Raw genomic sequence first — 19,559 nt, forward strand, 5'->3', positions numbered from 1 at the left:
TAACATTAATGACAAATAGGTATTTAATTTGGAATGCTGTCCTTTTATCCCTATAAATCTACAATTTTCATAGTCATGAAAATAAAGAAAACTCTTTGAATGAGAAGGTGTGTCCAAACTTTTGGTCTGTACTGTATATTTCACCAAACGTTAAGGCCTGAAAAATAGGTTTAGCATCAGTCCAAATTTAATCTGTTAGACAATGAAAAGCAAGTGAGCCGAGATTTCATTACTGAGATAATTTACATAATGTGAAACTAGCTCACAGTTACATTAGAGTTTTTGAATTGTAATTTATGTTGAATTGTGTTTGTTACTGTTCCACATGTAACCCCACATTACTCCATTGTGAATAAATCACAAAAGTTTTTCCACTGTAGTAGGCCTGAAGGTAACTCTGAAACCAGACCAAACAAAAGTTAGCTTGAGCCTTAGTTGTAGCAGTTTGAAAATCATTGTGTTTTATGTTTCCATGATTTGTTTGTGTTGTTCTGAACAACTTTTTCACCGTTTCAGTTTGTATTGTCTTGTCATGTGTGATTGTAAAAAAAAAATGTGTGTCCATGTCTGTTTTTTTTATTATTATTGCAAACCATACTGCTGGAATGTTAGTGAGATCTTTGTGTTCTCTTTGTGCCCTTAAAATATGTGAATCATAGCACAGTGGTGGCAATGCTTCCTTTACGTGACTTTTAACATGAATCTTGCAGAACCTCTCCCCAAATTCATGTCTGTGATGATCATCATCCTCTTTGAGAATGAGCTCTAGGCAAAAGAGATATTGCCTTCCTCAGAATCTTTATTCACTGGTATCAATGAAAGACATGACATGTCTGTCCAGTCCTCTGGCATGTATTTATTTTTTGAGAAAGGGGTAGCTGTGATGGCGTAATAATGGGTTAAGAACAACCTTTAATATGAACAGCTTTATTTTAGATTGTAGAAGCCTCAACTGAAACCACTCTGAAGCACATAAATACACATTTATCAGAATTCACAGTTGTGAAGACAGTGAAAGCTGTGAACAGCTTTTAAGGTGATTTGTTGTTGTTTATTGACATTTTTAAATTCATAAGTACCCCCCACGCCCCCCCCCCCCATGACTCAGATTCTTGGTGAAGCATTTTAGGGGTGGGCGAGAGGACCAAACTTGATAAAACTGAAACCAAAACACCACCACAACAAGTAATTAAAATTAATTGACACTATTGAATGTATATCCTATTATATACACTTGAATCCAACGCGACTTACAAATGAGAACAATGGAAGCAAATCAAAATCAACAAAAGAGCAATGATATGCAAGGCGAAGTCGTGGCCTAATGGTTAGAGATTCAGACTTGTAATCCAAAGGTTGTGAGTTTGTGTAACGACTCATATGGAAGACAGGAGGCAAATGCAAGTAAACAGAGTTTATTGGAAAGAGGTGTGATGGATGAAGGTTGGAGAGTGACGCAGGGACCTCGATGACAGCACAGACTGGTGAGTAGGTAGGTTGAGTGCGCTGGTAGAGATGATGGTGATGGTACATCCGTGAGAGGTGAAGATAATCCTTGAGTTAATGATACAATCCAGAGATGGCCGAAACAGGAGACAAAGCAAGGGCAGGAACACGAGGCGGATTAATGAGATAATGAAATACGGGCTTTATTTTTGACACATGAAAGGCGGGATGAATTCTCCTGTACACAGGAGGGAGTTTAAGGCGGACTGCCATCGGTCTAATGATCTTGGTGACAGTAAACGGGCCAATAAATTTGGGAGCCAACTTATTAGATACGGAGCGGAGAGGAATATTCTTAGTAGAAAGCCACACTTTTTGACCCACGACGTATACGGAAGGCCTATACTGGTGGCGATCGGCTTTGGCCTTAGTGCGCGCCCCCACTTGGCGTAGAGTCTCGCGGGCTCTAGTCCAAGTGCGGTGACACCTCTGGACGAAGGCGGGAACGGTGGGGACCGCAACTTCGGATTCCAGACTGGGAAAAATAGGTGGCTGGTAACCTACACTACACTCAAAAGGCCCGTAGCTGATACTGGTAAGGTATTGTGGGCGTACTCCACCATAGACAATTGTTGGCTCCAGGAGGAAGGATTCTTGGAGACCAAACATCGCAACACCCTTTCCAAATCTTGGTTGGCTCTCTCGGTTTGACCATTGCTCTGGGGTTGAAACCCTGAGGACAGACTAATGCCGTTTCCCCATCGAAATTACACGGAACATTTGTACCAGGAACTTTCTGCGTTTCCACTGCAGTGTAAAGTACCGGGAAGATTAGGCAAATAGACTGGTGACATAGGTTTGCGCATGTTTCTCAATACAAAGTACCGCTGATAAAAAAAAAAAGAAAAAAAAAAAGAAAAGAAAATTATTTTGGATGTGCATCCTTGGTAGTTAGTTCAGACTTTGTGCATTCGACGACGCAAGTCCAGTAAATCTATAAACAGCAGCATACTTGATAACTTCAGTCAGCTCGCTTTGGCTACCGCAATTTTCCCCCCAGTATATTTACAATGAAACGAAATAGGATATAAAATACAACTGCCTCCTTTCGTTTTCATTTAAACATAATAACAGCTGCAGAAATGTACTTAGTTCAGGGATATGTGTATATACAGCCATTACAATGAAACAAAATATTATATAGACTTGCCTTTTTTATTTTAATTTTAACATAGATAAATTGAATACAGACCAAAGAAAACCGGTTAGATTTACCCCGCAGCTGAATTATATTTTATGTGTAAACACTAAAGACACATCAGAGCCAGCGGCACATATCAGAAGGTCTATCCGAGGTGAGGCTGCTTCTCATCGGATAGATGATCACTGAGCTCCCGCTGATCGTGTGGAGCTCACTGTCTCCGAGATCGGCGAAACACTTTTTTAAATAGGCGCTGTCTTTATAAATAAACGACAGATTTGAGTTTTAAACAACTACATTCTCGCCTAAAATACTTTTCAAATTACATTTCATGACACAATAACAGTAATATTTTGAAAATGATGATGCGAATAAATGGTGGTTGAACTCAACCAATGCTGCGTGAACTCAACCAATCAGCATATTAAGCGCCAAAGTCCCGCCCCCGAAAGTTCCGGAACTTTGAAAAAGTACCACCTCGCCAGCAGGGACTTTCTGAGGGGCATTTTTTTACCTGGAACTTTATTTAGTTCCTGGTTCCTGCGGTGGAAACACACCAAGGACCAGGCCAAAGTCCGGTGGAAACGCGGCTTTATAGTCGCTCCCAGCAATCTACAGAATTCTCGCCAAAATTTGGACACAAATTGGGGTCCCCTGTCGGAAACCACGTCTATCGGGAGGCCATGTAAATTAAAGACGTGATCTACGACGGTCAACGCTGTCTCCTTGGCTGAGAGTAATTTGGGCAAGGGAATAAAGTGGGCCGCCTTCGAGAACCGGTCCACCACGGTTAAAACTACCATGTTGCCCTGGGAGGACGGGAGGGCGGTAATAAAATCTAGAGCGATGTAGGACCAGGGTCTCGAAGGGACCGGCAGCGGTTGAAGTAACCCATCAGGGGGCCGATTGGAAGTCTTACCAGTGGCACAAACCGAGCAAGCCAAAACAAAACTGTGAATGTCGCAGTTTTGTGAAAATTGACGCTCCCTGCAACCTCTCGAAGGCCGAAGACATCAACGGCAAAGGATAAGTATTCTTTACCGTGATGTTGTTCAGTCCCCGGTAATCAATACAAGGTCACAGTGATCCGTCCTTCTTCCCCACAAAAAAGAACCCCGCCCCCAAAGGAGAAGAGGAAGGGCGGATGAACTTCGAAGCTAGAGAATCAGAAATATATTTCTCCATAGCCTCCCTTTCCGGAACAGAAAGTGAATATAATTTGCCTTTAGGTAGAGACTTACCTGACAGTAAATCTATGGCACAGTCGTAGGGACGATGCGGAGGAAGAGAAGCACCACGAGACTTACTGAACACTTCCTTCAGATGGAGGTATTCCGCGGGCACGTTAGACAAATCCACCACCTCCTCCTGTAACACAGACATAGACACAGATGGACAGGCAGACACTAAACAAGACTCATGACACTTTTTACACCAGGAAAGAATGGAATTGGAGGACCAGTCTATTTTGGGGTTATGGAGGAAGAGCCAAGGGTGACCGAGGACTATGGGTGCCAGGGGAAAGTCAAGTATGTGGAAGGAAATAGTTTCAGAGTGATTGCCTGATGTGATGAGGGTAATGTCTTCAGTGATGTGCGAAATGGCTGGGAGTTTCTGTCCATTGAGGGCGTGAACAGTGATGTGGTGCGGAAGGGGTCTGAGAGGAATGTGGAATTTGTGTGCCAGTGTGCTGTCCATGAAGTTACCCTCTGCCCAAGAGTCCAGTAGTGCTTGACAGTGGTGGGTCTGTGCTGACCATCAAAGTCTTACCCGAAGGAGCGTAGATGATGGTGATGATGACGATGAGGTCTTCTCGGTGGAGATCCCACCCGATAGTAGCCCCATACGTACTACCGGGCTTGGCCCTTTTACCGGACAGGTGTAGGCTTGATGTCCGGCTCCACCGCAGTAGAGGAACAGGCCAAGGGACCTCCGCCTCTCCTTCTCCTCCCGGGAAAGCCGAGCTCGCCCTACCTGCATGGGCTCGTGATCGTAGGAGGGGCTGGCTGCGTCCCGGCCGCTGAATCGTACGTCCGCCGGTGTTCTGGATGTGGTGCTGGGTAAGCTCCTCCTCTCCATCCGCGTCAGATGTGCGTCGACCCGCAAAGCCAGTTCGATCAGTCCATTGAGAGATGTGGGGAGATCCAGTCGACGCGGTCAACCAGCCCATGCAGGAACATGTCCCGCTGCGCCTCCTCGTTCCAATGACACTCCACCGCCAGGGTTCGGAACTCGATGGAATAGTCCGAGATGGATCTTTCATGCTGACGTAACCCCACCAGCATCCTGGCCGCCTCCCTCCCGGCGACGGCCCTATCGAAGACCCGTCTCATCTCGGCGGAGAGTGCCTGAAATGAGGCGCAGCCTGGATCCTGGTTTTACCACACCGCTGTCCCCCATAATGCCGCTCTCCCAGAAAGCAGAGTTAGCACAAAGGCCACTTTGACCCTTTCATTGGCAAAGGTTCTGGGCTGTAGGGAAAAGTTAATGTCACAGCGGGTTAAAAATGCTCTACAGAAGTTGGGCTCACCAGAGTACGTCTCCGGAATTGGGAGACGTGGTTCCGGCTGGGAGGGGGTCTCCGATGGTACTGGGAGAACAGGCGGTGTGGGCAGCGCAGTGGGAGCTCGTAGTAGCTGGAACTGTTGGGTGAGCTCGGACACCTGCGTCACCAAGGCTTGAACCGCACGACCAGTGTCGTTATGATTCCTCTCCTGGGAGTCCATCCTCCGAACACTAGCGCCGAGAAATTCTTGGAGGGTGGAAGGTTGAGTACTCGCTGCCTCCATGTTGGTCAGATCGTTCTGTAACGACTCGTATGGAAGACAGGAGGCAAATGCAAGTAAATGGAGTTTATTGGAAAGAGGTGTGATGGATGAAGGTAGGAGATTGACGCAGGGACCTTGATGACAGCACAGACTGGTGAGTAGGTAGGTTGAGTGCGCTGGTAGAGATGATGGTGATGGTAGATCCGTGAGAGGTGAAGATAATCCGTGAGTTAATGATACAATCCAGAGACGGCCGAACAGGAGACAAAGAAAGGGCAGGAACACGAGAGACTGAACAGACATCAACACGGAGGACCTCAAACAACGATCTGACAAACAAGAGACGAAAGACAGGGTATTAAGTAGGCTGTTGGAATGAGCTACACCCACATGAAACAATCAACATGACATAACATGAATACAGCAGGAGACTGTGCATTCATGAACCGTGACAGTTTGAGTCTCGGGCTGAAAGGAATTGTAGGGAGTGAATGTACAGTGCTCTCTCCACCAGCATAGAAATGACTGGCAAGTGCTCTGGGTGTGTGTGTGTTCACTGCTGTGTGTGCACTTTGGATGGGTTAAATGCACATCAAGTATACCGAGTATGGGTCACCATACTGTATGTCATGTCACTGTCACTTTCAAGTGCTATAACAAGTCTCAGTTAGCTTAACGCAGTAAGCAAGTTGAAAACAGATGGAATTCAATGTGATAGTTTTTTATTTTGTTGTTTTTTAAGAAAACAAGCAGTTGGTAAATGAATAGAGTGCAAGTCATAGACGTCACTTTCTGTTTGTTGTTGCCATGTGTACTGCATTTGAGCTCGCATTTGTTATTCTTTTTATCAACTATTTATTTTTATCTTAATCTATTTTATACACCATCGTTTTTGTTTCTATGACGTGTGAGTATATCCTCTATCATATTGTACAACAAAAACAATCAGAGCACCCCGTTATCACTAGTTTTATATTTATCTCCTGGGTCTGCTATTAGCTTATAGCCCATTAGCATCGTCAGTGTGGTTGCCACTAACCGCGCTTGCATTGCTAATACTCTATTCACACACATTACCATTGCTTTACTCACTGTTACTTGCTTTAATGGCGGATGTATGTCTACCTTTGATTGCAGGTGAGGACACGTTGCTACATGAATTCAGCTCGAGCTGGAGGCCGTGGAGAAGCAGATTTGTGACCTGGAGGTGAGGCAGACCCAGCTGAGAGAGCAGAGAACCACGCTGGAAACCTCCCGGGCTGATGCTCACAAGTCCGAGGTAAATATAGAGCACGCTGCTAACAGTCCCACCACCTCTACTCCGTGTGTTTCTCTGCACAGGCCTGGTGCACCCAGGAGATCTTCCCAAATGTCCTTCACTCCGGCACCAGGACACCACGTACCCTGGGTCCATCCACAGCAGAGGACACGAGCCAGGCCTTGGGCGATGACTTCTACCCCTCCGGTCTTCGAGATCTCCACCTGGAACCGCTTCGCTCCCCTCCGCGAGACGGAATGCAATGCTGTCATCGTTGGAGACTCCATCGACCGACACGTCCGTGCTACGATAGCCGAAGGTAAAGTGCACTCTCACCGTTTGAGACAATTGACCACAACATTCTTTTGCATAGACTTGAACACTTTGTTGGCATCAGTGGAAGTGCATTAGCATGGTTCAAATCGTACTTATATGACCGCCATCAGTTCGTAGCAGTGAATGAAGATGTATCCTACCGATCACAAGTGCAGTATGGAGTACCTCAAGGCTCAGTACTAGGGCTGCTACTCTTCACTCTTTATATGTTACACTTGGGAGATATCATCAGGAAACATGGTGTTAGCTTTCACTGTTATGCTGATGATACTCAGCTCTATATTTCTTCGCGGCCCGGTGAAACACACCGTGACGAGTGGGGCGGGGCTGAGGGACGAGGGAGGAACGAGGCAGGTGGAGTGATTGGAGATGAGCTATACCTGTTCGACCCACCGGTCTCGAGGCCCACGGAGGAGATGGAAGGATATAGAACTGGAGCGACGACAGTGAAGGACGAGAGATGACCAGGCCTGGGCTTTATGTTATGTTTTGGTTCTTATTTGCGCGCATCAGTCGTCCGTGAGGGGCTGATGTGCTGTTTTGTGTTTATTTTTGTAATTAAAGTTTCATTTGATTGTCCGCCGGTTCCCGCCTCCTTCTTCCCGATGATTATGGAGTTTTTATCGTTACACACACCAATTTGAAAAACTAATGGATTGCATAGTCGATATAAAAAACTGGATGACGAGTAATTTCTTACTGCTAAATTCTGAAAAAACAGAGGTGTTAATTATAGGACCTAAAAACTCAACTTGTAATAACCTAGAACACCGTCTAAGACTTGATGGTTGCTCTGTCAATTCTTCGTCATCAGTTAGGAACCTAGGTGTGCTATTTGATCGCAATCTTTCCTTTTGTAAAACTGCATTTTTCCATCTCAAAAATATATTTAAATTACGGCCTATGCTCTCAATGTCAAATGCAGAAATGTTAATCCATGCATTTATGACCTCAAGGTTAGATTATTGTAATGCTTTATTGGGTGGTTGTTCTGCACCCTTAGTAAACAAACTACAGCTAGTCCAAAATGCAGCAGCAAGAATTCTTACTAGAACCAGGAAGTATGACCATATTAGCCCGGTCCTGTCAACACTGCACTGGCTCCCTATCAAACATTGTATAGATTTTAAAATATTTTTTAAAATGCTTATTACTTATAAAGCCCTGAAAGGTTTAGCACCTCGGTATTTGAATGAGCTCCTTTTACATTATAATCCTCTACATCCTCTACGTTCTCAAACTCAGGCAATTTGATAATACCTAAAATATCAAAATCAACTGCAGGCGGCAGATCCTTTTCCTATTTGGCACCTAAACTCTGGAATAACCTACCTAACATTTTTTGGGAGGCAGACACACTCTTGCAGTTTAAATCTAGATTAAAGACCCATCTCTTTAACCTGTCATACACATAACATACTAATATGCTTTTAATATCCAAATCCGTTAAAGGATTTTTAGGCTGCATTAATTAGGTAAACCAGAACCGGAAACACTTCCCATAACACCCTATGTACTAGCTACATCATTAGAAGAATGGCATCTACGCTAATATTTGTCTGTTTCTCTCTAGATCCGAGGTCACCGTGGCCACCAGATCCAGTCTGTGTCCAGATCAGAGGGTTACTGCAGTCACCCGGATCCAGTACATATCCAGACCAGATGGTGGATCAGCACCTAGAAAGGACCTCTACATCCCTGAAAGACAGTGGAGACCAGGACAACTAGAGCCCCAGATACAGATCCCCTGTAAAGACCTTGTCTCAGAGGAGCACCAGGACAAGACCACAGGAAACAGATGATTCTTCTGCACAATCTGACTTTGCTGCAGCCTGGAATTGAACTACTGGTTTCGTCTGGTCAGAGGAGAACTGGCCCCCCAACTGAGCCTGGTTTCTCCCAAGGTTTTTTTCTCCATTCTGTCACCAATGGAGTTTCGTTTCCTTGCCGCTGTCGCCTCTGGCTTGCTTAGTTGGGGACACTTGATCTAAAGCGATATCGTTGACTTGATTGCAAATAAATGCACAGACACTATCTAACTGAAGAGAGATGACATCACTGAATTCAATGATGAACTGCCTTTAACTATCATTTTGCATTATTGACACTGTTTTCCTAATTAATGTTGTTCAGTTGCTTTGACGCAATGTATTTTGTTTAAAGCGCTATATAAATAAAGGTGACTTTGACTTTGTCTCCCTGGTGCTCTGTTCTCAATGTTTCTGCACAGATACCCATGATAGTGAAGGCTGATGAGAGCCCCAGAGCGGTCGAGCTTCACACCGGGGTTAACAACACCATGCTGTTGCAAACGGAGACACTGAAGAGGGACTTCAGGAGCCTGATCGAGACTGTTTGAGGCACAATGCCCGAGGCTATGATCATCGTGTCAGGACCACTGCCCACGTATCGAAGAGGACACGAAAGGTTCAGTAGACTTGTTGCTTTAAATAAATGGTTGTTGTCATGGTGTAAAGAACAGAAACTGCTATTTGTTAATTGGAATCTTTTCTGGGAGTGTCCTAGGCTTTTTCGCGATGATGGCCTGCACCCCAGCAGAGTCAGAGCGGAGCTGCTCTCTGACAACATCTCCAGGACACTTTGCTGCATATGACTAGTAAGCCAATTCTCAAGTAACTATTATTATGACTTTTCTAAAGGCTCAAATTATAGAAGTGCTTGCACTGTCCAATCTATTAAGACTGTGTCTGTTCCCCAAAATAGTGAGGCCAAAATATACATTTTATGTAGGACCTAGAAAAAAATAATATTGTGATTAAACCAGATCATTTTTAAATAAATGAACAAATTTTTTTTTTTTAAGTTTGGCCTCATAAATATTAGATCACTCACACCCAAAGCAGTTATTGTAAATGAAATTATCACAGATAATAGTTTTGATGTACTCTGCTTGACTGAAACCTGGCTTAAACCAAATGATTATATTGGTCTAAATGAGTCTACTCCACCAAACTACTGTTATAAGCATGAGCCCCGTCAGACTGGTCGTGGCGGAGATGTTGCAACAATTTATCGTGATATTCTCAATATTACCCAGAAAACAGGATACAGGTTTAACTCATTCGAAATTCTTCTGCTTAATGTTACACTGTCAGATATGCAAAATAAATCTATTGTGTCTCTTGCTCTGGCTACTGTGTATTGACCACCAGGGCCATATACAGAATTCCTAAAAGAATTTGCAGATTTCCTCTCAGACCTTCTGGTTACAGTTGGATCTGCCGCCCGCAGTTGATTTTGATATTCTAGGTATTATCAAATTGCCTGAGTTTTGAGAACGTAGTGGATGTAGAGGATTATAATGTTAAAAGGAGCTCATTCAAATACTGAGGTACTAAACCATTAGGGGCTTTATAAGTAATAAGCAATATTTTAAAATCTATACGATGATTGATAGGGAGCCAGTGCAGTGTTGACAGGACCGGGCTAATATGGTCAGTCTTCCTGGTTCTAGTAAGAACTCTTGCTGCTGCATTTTGGACCAGCTGTAGTTTGTTTACTAAGCGTGCAGAACAACCACTCAATAAAGCATTACAATAATCTAACCTTGAGGTCATAAATGCATGGATTAACATTTCTGCATTTGACATTGAGAGCATAGGCCATAACTTAGATATATTTTTGAGATCTAGGTTATTACATGTAGAATTTTTAGGTCCTATAATTAACACCTCTGTGTTTGTTTGTTTCAGAATTTAGCAGTAAGAAATTACTCGTCTTAAAGTTTTTATATCGACAATGCATTCCGTTAAATTTTCTAAGTGGTATGCTTCACAGGGCTGCGAAGAAATATAGAGCTGAGTATAATCAGCATAACAGTGAAAGCTAACATCTTGTTTCCTGATGATATCTCCCAAGAGTAACATGTAAAGTATGAAAAGTAATGGCCCTAAGTACTGAGCCTTGAGGTACTCCATACTGCATTTGTGATCGATATGATACCGCTTCATACACTGCTATGAATTGATGGCGGTCATATAAGTACGACATATAAGTGCTAATGCATTTCCATTAATGCCAATAAAGTGTTCTAGTCTATTCAATTCAATTCAAGTTTATTTGTATAGCGCTTTTTACAATACAAATAGTTACAAAGCAACTTTACAGAAAATTATGTTTCTACAATATTTAGTATTAGCTTATGGTGGTGACTGTCAGTTTGTGCACGTTTGACAGGATTAAAAAAAAAAAATTAATACAAGATGTATTCAGCCAGACGATGAACATTATTAATATTATTAATTAATAATTGTTATATGATGCAGTCACACTTGTAGCAATATTTGTTAGTTCTGTTTGTTGATTCAGGAAAAATAATGTTTCTATGCAAAATAATGTTGTGGTCAGTAGTGTCAAACACAGCACTTAGATCCAATAGCACTAATAGAGAGATACAACCTCCACAGGATCATAAAAATCTGTTTTTCTGTCAATATGGGTAAGGTAACAGGCTTTTATTTGAGGCAGGTTTTTATTAGAGGCAGGCCTTTATTTCAAATTCCATCTGTTTGAAAAAGTAATTGTTTTAAATAACATTTTAAATTAAAAGAGATAGAGTTCCAGGTGATCCGAAAACCAATGCAACCAGTTCTTGAGTCGAGAAACGCTCTGGCAGTGGGCGTGTACGTTCATTATCTGGCTCTGCTGCACAAATTTTCCCCCGGCCTTTATTTGTTCGTGTTGACCATGCCCCTGGCCACTATAAGAGGTCCAGCGTTTATTTGACTACCGGTTTTTATTTGAGGAATTACGGTATATAAGAAATACCTATGTGCTTCAGCAAATATCTCCCCATCCGAGAGGGTTTTTAGTGGCAGTGGGAACATAGCTTCATGCCACAGAGCTTCTCTTAAGTAGACAGACTTGTGTTTTTCGCTAAAAACTTGTTTAATAAAATAAAAAAATTATCCCAGTTAAACTATTTCCCCAAGTTTTTTTTATTATCTAAATGCAAACATATCATCAAGATATTGTTATGAGGAGGGGTAAGGAGGAACTCAAGTGCAGACAGGATGTACCAAACCTAGGGTTTATTAACACAAAAAGGGGAAAACAAAACCAACTAGGGGGAAAACACTGACTAGGGTAGACACTAAATAACTTTACAAGACACGATAAACAAAGACTCGAAACACAAGAACACTAACTACAAATAAACAATAACAGGTCTCACAACGTCTTCTTCCAAGGGCAACACCGAGTAACAATATATCACAGGAACATGGAGTAACACATATCACAATGTGGAACAATCACAGTGAGAAACAATGAACCGACAAAAGACAGAGCACACTAGGGGATCTAAATAGGAGAACTAATTAAGACACAACAGGTGGCACAGATAAGGCAATCACGGCAAGACTAGGATAACAAGGGGGCGGGCAAGGGGGCGGGCAAGGGGATGAGACAACACAAGCGCATGGCCCAAAGACAAGGCCATGTGCTTGTACACAAAAACGGGTCTGTCATGATCCTGCCTCAAGACTAGAGAAAAGTAGGACATGAAGGCAGAATCATGACAGATATATATCGACTATCATACAATTTTTTTTTTTTTCATATCACCTGCCCTAGTCTGAATCAAATATGACTGGTTCTTAGAAGTCATGATGTTTTTCTGGAGGGATGTTAGATATGGTTTCTGTGTATTCACGATTTGATTAATCTAATATTCACAAAACAAAAGTATAGTATTGCTTCAGAAGACTTAACATTTGTGCTGCTGGTCATTTCTGGTCATCATTACATCTGCATTAATAGCAAATCATCAAAAAATAAAAACTGAAGAACGATGTATTTAAATAACTGTTTTATAATGTGACAAATTACATCTGGTACAACGATAAAGCCCATCAAGCTCATCATTTCAGGCCCATGTTAATATTGTAGCCTTCATGTTGCCAATACCATCACACCGCCCCTCTCTGCCTTTGCACGGAAAATATTGATTTCAAAGTATGACAGCAATTTGTTAGTATGAATTTTAAATAAGACAGTGAGGAGCAAATAACAGCGTAAAATGTTAATTAAATGGTTAATTCACCCAAATAGTAAAATTATGTAATTAATAACAACCCTCATGTTGTTCCAAACCCGTAAGACCTACATTTATCTTCAGAACACAGTTTAGGATATTTTAGATTTAGTCCGAGAGCTCTCAGTCCCTCCATTGAAGCTGTGTGAACGGTATACTGTCCATGTCCAGAAAGGTAAGAAAAACATCATCAAAGTACTCCATGTGACAACAGAGGGTCAGTTATAGTTGTAGTGTCTAACACACTACAACTATAATGATAAAGGCATAGAGAAAAGGTATCGTTGCAATCATTTTTAGAACGAATAAATGTAAATGTTAAAATGAAAACATAATCTCTATTAAATGCAATAAGCCAAACATGTAATACCATGAATAGGCTAAGTAAATATAAATGTGTTATTTTATTATTTTTTCTGGCTTATTTTGTATTGAATAGCTTTGTCTAGAGAGTAATACAATTCTTCCTTTTTATGCTTCGTTAAAATGTCCACAAATTATCCTATTGGTGAACAAATTATATTTTGAAGGATACACAGCCTAAGTTACGAAACCTCTACTGAAACCACTGACTCTGGCCGTTTGAATTGGTTTGATACACGATTCTTATCACTGATTCAAAACAAGTGAATTCATTAAAGTACCTAAAGTACATAAATAAAATACATAAAAAATATAAATTCCAATATTTTTATTTTTTATAAATATTTATCTGTGCTGTTTTTCTCTCTCTCTTTTAAAAATCTGAGCTCTATTTTGATTCTATCAGTGCAGATATTCATTTGCATTGTATTGTAAAAAATAAATAAATTACAAAACAAAGCAGCTCATTATCAGGACATTATCCATTAATTTTATTGACATTTCTATATGTGCACATTTTCTTTTATATCTTTTAGTATATTTATACACTTTTGTTTAAGCTGCCATTTTCTCCTCTTTTTGCCTTTCTTTATGTCCTCTAGCTTTAGTTTTCGCTTGTTCACAAGTTCAGCATTGAGGAGCATCAACTTCTTCAGGAAGTCTCTGGAGGGCTGGATGCGTCTCCACTTTATGACGTGATCAATGGCATCCTCCACCATCATGTCATGGCAGATCATCAGATATGCCAGAAACAGAGTCGCAGAGTGGTCGACACCCTGCTTGCAGCAAATCAACACCTTACCTAAGGAAACAAAAAAGAAATATTGTCAGAAATCTCATGAATAGACTGTAACACACTTGATAATAGACAAGAAATGGAGTCTGTGTGTGTCAGCCCTTACTCCCTGGCTTATTCACGGCCTTGTCAATGAATTTTGCAGCTGACATGAAACACTTGCTGATGTCAGAACAGTGTCTGTCTGTTGTAGGCAAGCTGTAATAATTGATGTGCAAGTCTCTGTAATATCTAGACCCTGTATTGACTGTTCCTTCTATGTCTTCAACATAAGATGTTCCCAAGAAGTAGTTCAAGTCCTTTTTGGGCGCTGCAGCATTCAGAATGTGAGTGATGCACATCTCCTGCAGCATATCTCGGTCTGTTGCAGTCTCTCTGCACAAGAACACAACAGCCTAGGTTAGTCTTTCACAAAAAATTATTTACCATGTAGAATAAATGAAAGAACAATAAGAGAAATACAACTGTGTTGCAGACTTACTCGTCTCCGATGAAGACCCTGGGCCAGACATCGGTGACATGTCTTTGTTTGAGCAGTGTACACTGCTTCAAACGATCCTCTAGTTGAAGAATGTTTAAAGGGACGTAGTTCTCCAAACTTGAAAGTTCAGATAAAACTTTAGCCTCTGGCTCAAGAACGCTTGGACTTGGTGCACCCAAATCCAGTGGAGTAGCCAGATCCCATTCATGTCGTGGTTTTAGAATGCTTGGACCCGGGGCATACAGTTCCACTGAATCAACCAGATCCCATTTAAGTTTAGGAGAAGCAACCAGGTCCTCCTTAGGTTTTTGTTCACAAACATTCAGGTCCATCTCAGGCCATGCTGAGACCTCAACAGGGTTAGATCTGTCGTTCTTGAGGAAGGTACTAGTTTTCTTCATATTCCTCACTGTAGCATATTCTGCTCTCTTGGTTACAACGAAGCCATGAACTTTCTTATTCTTCATGGCTTTGGTACTTTCTGACGAAAGAAGAAAAACAAACAATGTGGCATTAGAAACATCTCTAACCAGATTAAATATGATTAATTAGTCCAAATTGTAAGAAGACATTTCTATTTTCATCTTTTCACCTTTTGGGCTGGCACATGATTCCTCTAAATCAACCAGATCCATTTTAGGTTCAGAAAGAACAACGAGATCCACTTCAGGTTCAGGGATACACAATTGCTCAGTATCCACCAGATCCAATTCAGGTTCTGGCTTGGGAGCACTTGGATCCTTTAGATCAAGAAGATCCACTTCAGGTTGCCCAACAGTTTTTGGAGTGTTTGTCAGGAAAACTGCACAAATTTGCTGGAAGATTGCCCACATTTTCTTGGTCATCTCCCCAACAGTGAGTCCTGAAAAAAATAAGAAAACAAACTGGATAAGCCTTGTATGAAAGTAAAAACTTTTAAAAGCTTGAAGTTTGAAAAACATTTCAAACCCCATTAAACTTCACCTGACTGCTAAGAAACCACAATTAAAATCCAATCAGATCTTTACAGCATGTATCCAACAATTTTTAGCAGATAGATTGAAAGAGTGGTTAAACTTTAAACGAGGCATTACTCTCAAACTTTTTCACCCCTTAATGGAAATCTATCAGCGTTTGGAAGTTGGTTACAGGTATTGCTTAAGTCAGATAATTTAGAAAAGATATAACATCAAAATTCAAATCAGTCTAAAGGTCACTGTCAAATTTTTTGCTTGTAGCTTGAGAACTCAACGAGGTTTAGGAAAACAGTATATGGTCTTTGTCACACCCAACATATAATATTTATCTATTAGAAACATCTCTAACATCAGAAATAAACATGAATAAGACAAATGTCTTCACCTATTGGACTGTTCTTAGCATCCATGCCACCCTGATCATTGGCCTCTTCCATTGAAGGTCCTGCTGGGTCGCTCAGATCTTCAGAGACCAGCGTAGGGCTCTTCAGCTCTGAGATGCTGTCGTTCCTGTTCATCTCCAGCTGCAAATCTTTCACTTCACATACTGAGATGTTGTCTCTACCATTAACCTCCAGCTGCACACGCATCTCTCCTGGACTGCAGTATCTGCCTGAGACATGATCCATTGTCACAACCTCCAGCTGCACATCTAACTCTCGAGATGCACTGCCGCTGATAAGGTCGTAGATGTCACCGGTGATCTCAAACTCCAGCTGCACATCTTTATCATCTGATGCCCAGTAGCTGTCACCAAAGTAGAAGGCGTCGTTGACGTAAACCTCCAGAAGCACCTCTCTCATGTCTGTGGACATTGTGTCTGTGGTTCTCATACTGATAGATAAGTAATCCTTATCTGGTAATGTCAGATTAAACTGTAACGTTATCTGATACACACTGTCTGTACAGATTAAATATATCTCGATCTATACGGACTGGCGTTCGTACAAGTGTTGCTAGGTTTGTATTCACAGACTTCACTCAGACTAACGTCTCTGTTGCGAACATCAATCAACTACAAAGATTCTACGAGGGCGAGACCTTTTATACTGACTGGGTCTGTGACGTCATGAAACAGTGACGCGTCTTGTTATCGTTCCACAGTTGCCATGGAAACGGATTGTTTACCAACTGCAGCATTTTCGCTGGTTGGTTCATTATCTCAAAAAAAAAAAAAAAAAAAAAAAAAAAAAATTATATATATACATATTTTATAGCGGTTTTCAACTAGATTTCATATCGCGTTTATGTCCGCGTTTGCTGCAATACATCTTCAGCGACAGAGCATGAAAAAAAATCACATTTACTATGCTTTTGAATGCAGGTTTACCATCAACAAATGATTAATTGATCTTAAAGTTTATTTTCATGTTTCATGATTGCATGGTTTGAATCTTAATCCTGACGAATCCTTCACTGAATGAACTTGTAAGGCTACTGTAAGTACAGCGATGTCATTTTTTACTGAAGACTCGTGAAACTCCACTTACGGTCATTTCTGTGTAACTTAACCTTAATTGTTACTGATTTGTTCGATATCTAAAACATTTTGAAACAGTTTTTTTTATTATTATTATTGTCAATCAATTTTTGTTCAAAGTTATTTAATTTATAACAGATTTAAATAAACAAACGCGCAATGAATGGTCGTTCCCACAGAACGCGTTTCTGATCTTGAAGAGCGCATGCTCTCTCTCTCTCTCTCTCTCTCTCTCACACACACACACACACACACACACAGTAGGCTATTTTCATTTCAAGTGATCCCTAGTAAATCTTCTGGTAATGGATCCTTTTCATATATGATTAAATGTAAATGTTAAATGAAAGCATAATCTCTATTAAATCCCATAAGCCAATCATTTTATACCATGAATGGGCTATGTAAATATACACGTGTTATTTTATTATTATTTTTTTGGCTTATTTTGTATTGAATAGCTTTGTCTAGAGAGTAATAAAATTCTTCCTTTTTATTATGCTTCGTTAAAATGTCTGCAAATTATCCTAGTGGCGAACAAATATTTTGAATTTTGAATTGAAGTTACGAAACCTCTACTGAAACCACTGACTCTGGCCGTTTGAATTGGTTTGATACACGATTCTTATCACTGATTTAAAACAAGTTAATTCATTAAAGTACCTAAAGTACATAAATAAAATACATAAAAAATATTAATTTCAATATTTTTATTTTTTACTTATTTATCTGTGCTGCTTTCCTCGCTATGTTTTTAAAATCTGTGCTCTATTTTGATTCTGTCAGTGCAGATATTCATTTGCATTGTAAAAAATAAATAAATTACAAAACAAAGCAGCTCATTATCAGGACATTGCCCATTAATTTTATTGACATTTCTATATGTGCACATTTTATTTTATATCTTTTAGTATATTTATACACTTTTGTTTAAGCTGCCATTTTCTCCTCTTTTTGCCTTTCTTTATGTCCTCTAGCTTTAGTTTTCGCTTGTTCACAAGTTCAGCATTGAGGAGCATCAACTTCTTCAGGAAGTCTCTGGAGGGCTGGATGCGTCTCCACTTTATGACGTGATCAATGGCATCCTCCACCATCATGTCATGGCAGATCATCAGATATGCCAGAAACAGAGTCGCAGAGTGGTCGACACCCTGTTTGCAGCAAATCAACACCTTACCTGAGGAAACAAAAAAGAAATATTGTCAGAAATCTAATTAATAGACTATAGTACACTTGATAATAGACAAGAAATGGAGTCTGTGTGTGTGTGTGTCAGCCCTTACTCCCTGGCTTATTCACGGCCTTGTCAATGAATTTTGCAGCTGACATGAAACACTTGCTGATGTCAGAACAGTGTCTGTCTGTTGTAGGCAAGCTGTAATAATTGATGTGCAAGCCTCTGTAATATCTAGACCCTGTATTGACTGTTCCTTCTATGTCTTCAACATAAGATGTTCCCAAGAAGAAGTTCAAGTCCTTTTTGGGCGCTGCAGCATTCAGAATGTGAGTGATGCACATCTCCTGCAGCATATCTCGGTCTGTTGCAGTCTCTCTGCACAAGAACACAACAGCCTAGGTTAGTCTTTCACAAAAAATGATTTACCATGTAGAATAAATGAAAGAACAATAAGAGAAATACAACTGTGTTGCAGACTTACTCGTCTCCGATGAAGACCCTGGGCCAGACATCGGTGACATGTCTTTGTTTGAGCAGTGTACACTGCTTCAAACGATCCTCTAGTTGAAGAATGTTTAAAGGGACGTAGTTCTCCAAACTTGAAAGTTCAGATAAAACTTTAGCCTCTGGCTCAAGAACGCTTGGACTTGGTGCACCCAAATCCAGTGGAGTAGCCAGATCCCATTCATGTCGTGGCTTGAGAATGCTTGGACCCGGGGCATACAGTTCCACTGAATCAACCAGATCCCATTTAAGTTTAGGAGAAGCAATCAGATCCTCCTTGGGTTTTTGTTCATGAACATTCAGATCCATCTCAGGCCAAGCTGAGGCCTCAACAGGGTTCGATCTGTCGTTCTGGAGGAAGGTACTAGTTTTCTTTATATTCCTCACTGTAGCATATTCTGCTCTCTTGGTTACAATGAAGCCATGAACTTTCTTATTCTTTCTTAGACACTATTTAACTGAACAGAGATGTCATCACTGATTTCAATGATGAACTGCTTTTAACTATCATTTTGCATTATTGACACACTGTTTTCCTAATGAATGTTGTTCACTTGCTTTGATGCAATGTATTTTGTTTAAAGCGCTATGTAAATAAAGGTGACTTGATTCACAATAACACACACACACACACCTATTCAGTTAAGCCTGCATTGTAAGGACAGTTTCTTCTGAAAAAATTGGTTTATAGGGACTGTGCTTTCCTTTTATAGAAAAAATAAATAAATGCTTTAAAAA

At 40.8% G+C, this 19,559-nt stretch overlaps 1 protein-coding gene across 1 annotated transcript; it reads right to left on the reverse strand.

Moving 5' to 3' along the window:
• Positions 1-13,636: 13,636 nt before the first annotated feature.
• LOC113055620 (uncharacterized) lies at positions 13,637-19,340 on the reverse strand. The gene is made up of 8 exons (XM_026222039.1): positions 18,799-19,340; positions 18,424-18,692; positions 18,055-18,317; positions 16,046-16,586; positions 15,297-15,566; positions 14,705-15,185; positions 14,330-14,598; positions 13,637-14,229 (listed from the first exon to the last, which is right to left on the reverse strand). Exons 1-8 carry the CDS (start codon positions 19,128-19,130, stop codon positions 13,931-13,933), a joined length of 2,724 nt encoding a protein of 907 aa, XP_026077824.1. The 5' UTR covers positions 19,131-19,340; the 3' UTR covers positions 13,637-13,930.
• Positions 19,341-19,559: the final 219 nt, after the last annotated feature.

The sequence above is a fragment of the Carassius auratus genome, chromosome 36, assembly GCF_003368295.1.
Source record: "Carassius auratus strain Wakin chromosome 36, ASM336829v1, whole genome shotgun sequence".
NCBI lineage: Eukaryota > Metazoa > Chordata > Actinopteri > Cypriniformes > Cyprinidae > Carassius > Carassius auratus.